Source organism: Sorex araneus, chromosome 6 (genome assembly GCF_027595985.1).
Source record: "Sorex araneus isolate mSorAra2 chromosome 6, mSorAra2.pri, whole genome shotgun sequence".
Taxonomy (NCBI): Eukaryota; Metazoa; Chordata; class Mammalia; order Eulipotyphla; family Soricidae; genus Sorex; species Sorex araneus.
This window is the reverse complement of record NC_073307.1, coordinates 152,774,082-152,780,081: the sequence shown is the minus strand read 5'-3', so window position 1 is coordinate 152,780,081 and position 6,000 is coordinate 152,774,082. Positions and strand designations below refer to the sequence as shown.

Genomic DNA, 6,000 nt, shown 5'->3' with positions numbered 1-6,000 from the left:
TCCTGTCTCTTTCAATCTGTATTTCTAATTGCTCAATTTGAAATTATCTTTAAGTGTTTGTATTTCTTAAATTGTTAATTAACTTTAATAATTTAACTATATTTATGTATTCCATGTCAATCATAGTTTTTAAGGCATGGTTATGACCTTAAAAATCAACCTTTTAAGTAGAATTTTATACATATTATAGGTTTTTGTTTAGATGCAGATATTACTTCACTTATCCTGTTGACTGATGGGTTTACTAAAATATATGCAAAATGCAAATATCTATTTGTATATATTTTCTGTATATATATACTGTCAGTTATACAATAAATTTATAATTTTCTAAATGTCTTGATAAAAATGGAATAGGACAGATGTCTGTGGTTGGTGGAATAGTACATGGGGTAGGGTGCTTGACTGTAGGCAGCTGACACAAATTTAATCACAAGCACTTATATGATCTGCTTAGAACCACCAGGAACAATATTCTGAACATAGAGAAAGTTACGAGTCCTCTGACCACTACTAAGTATGTATGGTCCACAAAAACACAAAATACAAAATACTAAGGTAACCCAAGTATTCTTTCTATGGAAGGTTCTATTTAAATTCATTGTTCCATGTTTAATTGTTTATTTAGTAGCTTGAAGTTTTGTTTTCCTACCTTGAAAATATATAAAAATAACATTGTCAATCTCAAATGCTGGTGTGAGAATTAATTGCAAATTTCAATTAAAGACAATGGTAATAATTGGTGGGTTAGAAGTATATTTTTAATTGTTTTTGTCTATGGTCCACATCTGAAAATACTCAGCTGGTATGCCTGTCACTGTACTCAGGGATTACTCCTGGCAGTGCTCAGGGACCATATGGAACGACAGAGTCAACCCTGCTTAGCTGCTTACAAGACAAGTGCCTTACCAGTTGTAGTATCTCTTCAGCACCACTGTATTAATTCTTAATGCAGTCATCTCTCTGTATACATATACGCACTGTGGTTTATATAATCTTCTTTTATTTATTTATTGATGAAAATATGTGGTATTATCCCCTACTTAGGTGAGAATCAGAGACAATAATTTCAAAACCCCAGCATTATTGAAATAATAATAAAAAGTTATTCTTATGCATTGTTCCATTTGTTCTGTGCATATTATTTTACTAAACATGGCACAATAAATTTAGTTACTTACTCATTTTTGCTAATTTTATTCTAAAATAGAATAGGATTAAAGGTTAAACTTATGGGGCCAAGGAGATAAAAATGAGCAGTAGCACATGCTTCACAGAGAAGAAACCTAGATTTGATACCCTGGATACTATAGTCTCCTAAGAACCATCAACAATGCCCCTTAAAAAAGGAGAAAGAGTAGTCCTAGATCATCTCAAGGTATATAGACAAGGCAAAACAAAACAAAAAAATCAATTAAATTTTATATAAGAGATAAACACACATGCATGAATATATGCATATATGCATGAAAACACACATATACACAAAAATAAAGGTAAAAATTAAAAATGATGATTTGGTAATGGAACATATATTTAAATAAAATAAAGTTATAATGAAAAATAGCAATTTTTGACAAAGCATCACATGATGTGAGTCCATATTTCATCACCTAATCAATATTCATATATGATTATATATATCTGATATAATAACATATCATATATATGATATATATCATGATCTCTAAATATCTGTATAGGGAGAGATCAGAGGAGAGAGAGAGAGTTTTGCTCTTGAGATTTGAGCTCTGTGAATTGACTGTACAATTAAAATTTATGATGCAATCCCCATGGTTACCCAATTCTCTTTAAGAAAAACAATATAAAAGTGCAGCAAAATACAGCTCTTTAGAAGCTGTCTCCAATTTTTAGAAAAAGGAAATTCAAATGTTCATGCATTTAATACCATTTAAACATAGTGAATGGTGTTTTAAAATAATTAGGCTTCAGGTGAAAATCTTATGCAAAATAAGAATATGGACTACACAGAAAAAATACTTTGAAGAAGACATAATGATTTGGTAACGCCAACTACTGCAGTAGACAGGTACTGTGTCTGCTAGAAAAATGACAATATACTTGTGTAAGAAGAACAAAAAGTCTAGTATATTTTTTGAATACTATAAGATCGCTTTTAATACTATGATAGATGTGAAATAATCTATTTCTTGTAACAGTTAAGTTTATGTCTTTGGGGCAGATGAGAATAATCTCTGGAATGAAAGCAAAATTGAAAAAATATTAGGTGATATTATGGGGCAAATGTATATATATATGTATATATAATTGAGGCAAATGTATATATAACTGAGTTAAAAGTATTGGGAGAAAATTCAGCAAGGATATTTCTATTTCTTTTTAGATTTGGGAAATGAGAATGACTAAAACATCATTTTAAAGAAACATGATGCTGAAGAAACATGAAAGTAGAATAACTGGACTTAGACTAGAGAACCAGCATGTCAGATTGAGTAGCCTACAGTATATTATTTTCAAAGGTTTGTTCAGTTTGTATCTTCATTTCTATTACTGCATCAAACTACTTACAGTGCTGTATCATGTTATTGTTTTTTACTTTTACATGGATTTCTCCAAATTTTTCTTGTAAATGCTTGGACAGGGAAACATTTAAATTTGCAAGTATAGTTGAAATATATTGGCAACAGATGAGCATAAATAATTACACTTCAGTAACTGAATTTATGCTGCTGGGTTTAGCAGACACTTTGGGACTCCAGATTATTCTCTTTGTAATTTTCTCAGTGGTTTACACTCTTACAGTTCTGGGAAACCTTGGGATGATCCTTTTAATAAAGATTGAGTCCCACCTCCACACACCCATGTATTTCTTCCTGGCTAACCTGTCCTTCGTGGATGTTTGTTACTCATCTACCATCACCCCAAAGATGCTGGTAGATTTACTCTCAGAGAAGAAAACCATTTCCTTTGCTGGCTGCTTCCTACAAATGTACTTCTTCATAGCCATGGCCACAACAGAATGCATTCTCTTTGGGCTAATGGCCTATGACCGTTATGTGGCCATATGCAACCCTCTGCTTTACTCCTTGACCATGCCTCCCACAGTCTGCCTGAAAATGGTGGCAGGGGCCTTCACAGCAGGGCTGTTGAACTCCATGGTCAACACCAGTTATGTAAGCAGTTTGCCATTCTGTGGCTCCAATGTCATCCACCACTTCTTCTGTGATAGTCCTCCACTTTTTAAGCTCTCGTGTTCTGACACACACCTGAATGAAAGCATTTTTTCCACTTTTGCTGGTGTGAATATTGTTGGGTCTCTGATTGTCATCCTCACTTCCTATGCTTACATTCTCTTCTCCATTTTTCGGATGCACTCAGGGGAAGGGAGGCACAAAGCATTATCTACATGTGCCTCTCACTTGACAGCTATAATTCTGTTCTATTCCACCTCCATCTATACTTATCTGAAACCTAGTTCCACCTATGCCCTCAATCGGGACAAAGTGGCTTCAGTCTTCTACACAGTGGTGATTCCCATGTTGAATCCTCTCATCTATAGCCTCAGGAATAAGGAAGTGAAGACGGCTTTAAGAAATGTAATTGCTAAGAAAAGGATAATTTCATTCCTGTGATCATCTTTTTAAAAGCTTAGAAAAAATTAAAGTAGTTTACTGAATGTCAATAACTAGTTCAAACATATAGATTTTGATTAATATACTTATGAAGTAGTAATATTCTATAATGCTCAATTTATTTAAGTATTTAAACATGTTTAAGCCATGTTCTTAGCTCAGTAATTCTACATTGAGTTTTCCCTACACTGAGCAATCTCATTACAAAATAACCCTAATTCATTTTTTTTTAAATTTTATTGAATCACTGTGAGATAGTTACATGCTTTCATGTTTGGGTTACAATCACATAATGATCAAACATCCATCCCTCCAACAGTGAACATTTCCTAGCACCAATCTCCCCAGTATACGCCCCCTTTGCCACCCTTCCCCTGCGTCCATGGCAGATAATATTTCCCAAACTCTCTACTTTTGTACATTATCATTTGGAAGAGTTTGGAATACAGATACTGAGAGGTTATCATGTATGGTTCATTATCTACTTTTGTCACATATCTCCCATCCTGACCGATTCTTCTAGCCATCATATTCTTAGTGATCCCTTGTCTATTCCAGCTGCCTTCTCCCCTCTGCTCATGAGGTAAGCTTCCAGCTATGGAGCAATCTTTCTTGGCCTTTGTACCTACTGTCCTTGAAAACAACCCTAATTCTAAGTTATTAGTAATGTGTTTTATTTAAAAAATCACAGAACATGATTTTCTTTATTTTTTATTCTTTCTGCCACACATAACTTTAAAATATTTTAATTATATCTTATTGTTTATGGTTTCATAAATTCATCTGAAAATTGCTATATTTTTATCCCAAGAATAAATTTAAATTGCAAAAGCACTGGATACTAAATTCTTCTATGAGTTTTTTCATGTTATTCTTGTTTTCCTGACCTGAAAATATCTGTGAACTCTACTTCTGTGAATGCAATTCTGCTCTATTTCTATTCCTTCTTGTTTTATGAATTCTGTTTTATATTTTACTTGCTGGTTAAACTTACCATTCCCTAATCAATATTTTAAGTTATTCATTTTTAGAAATTAAATAATTAAGGAAATTTTAAATGTGTAAGTGTGTTTTGTCAATATTTTTATCAATAATTATGAAGTACACAAGGAGGGAATGGAACTTGTAGCAATAAATTTCAACAAGAAATGTTTGAAGAGATAAGAAATGATGTGAAAAGGACTTACCCTGCTGCCAGCAGGATAACAAATGATACATCAGGAGAACGTGTCTGAAAGAACCCACTGGAAGACAATTCAACAAGAACAAAGTCCTTGTAAAACTAAGAAGGAAGAGACCTGAGAGATGGCTCAAGATGCAGAGCACTTTGTTTGCAGGAAATGAAAGTCTATTAGATCTATGGCATTGCATTACTCCCTAGGTATCCTGAGGGTGACCTTAATCACTGAGGTGGGGTGTGATCCCTAAAAACTATTGGGAGGGACCTGCAAAGCAAGGTTTCTGAACAAAGATGTCAACTAGAGATCAAAGCCCTCTTCTTTGACAATGGTCCAAAAAAGACTCAAGTGTCAGATGTATTTACCCCAAGTCTCAACATTTTGGAGAACAGTTTGTCTTCTCAATGCACCTCTGAGCATCCATTTTAGAGCTATTTCTGCTTACTTTATGCATATGAAAACCTTAAAACTTTCTCATGTCTCATGGTTTCCTTGACAAAAATAATCTTTCTTTGGTGTTCTCCTATAATTCTTCATATTTTGTTTTATTTTTTTTTTGAGACAACACACAACAGTGCTCAGGGCTTTATCCTGGCTCTATGCTCATGGATCAACTCCTGTTTTAGCTGATTTAAATCTAAATTTTAGGGAAACATATGTGCATTGGGAATCAAACCCCATTTAGCCATGTGAAAAGGAAGTACTCTTTCTGTCCACTATCATTCTGGTGCTTTGAAAATTTTACTTTTTGTTTTTTTCGTAGAATTAATCAGAGATAAAGTTTTGGACTGACTTCTTGTTCTGGGCACAATGAAAACTCACCTTAAATTAAGAATCTGAGCTCCTCAAAAATCGGAGGGTGGCGAGGGCAGGTGCCAACTCACATGCTTTGCCGAACAAGTGTGTCTTTAATGCATCTTGATAGGGGATTTAGTGAGGCTGAAGGATTTTGTGTATATTATCCTACAATCAACAAATAGAAACAAATGGCTTTGCCAATACACTTGGACTCAGGACGACTCAGGAGACTATGGTGATTGTTGGTTCTCAACAATTTGACCCAGCTACAAAGTGGACAAAACAAGGCCTTACTAATAGGGAAAGGGGAGACATACAGGATCAAGCACTAACAAAGGGGAAAGTGACAATTTTGTGATAAGCTGTGTAGCAATTTGAAATAAGCAAGGATTCCAAAGACAAGTAATAAA

The 6,000-nt window shown here is 34.0% G+C and overlaps 1 protein-coding gene across 1 annotated transcript; it reads left to right on the top strand.

Annotated features, from left to right (window-relative positions):
• The first annotated feature begins 2,669 nt into the window (after positions 1-2,669).
• LOC101543867 (olfactory receptor 5F1-like) lies at positions 2,670-3,614 on the top strand. Its single transcript, XM_004621713.2, has one exon. The coding sequence runs from the start codon at positions 2,670-2,672 to the stop codon at positions 3,612-3,614; it is 945 nt and encodes a 314-aa protein (XP_004621770.2).
• Positions 3,615-6,000: the final 2,386 nt, after the last annotated feature.

Bases quoted from the DNA above. Each gene is read 5' to 3' on its own strand.
- LOC101543867 (XM_004621713.2), top strand. From the start codon at position 2,670: ATGAGCATAAATAATTACACTTCAGTAACTGAATTTATGCTGCTGGGT.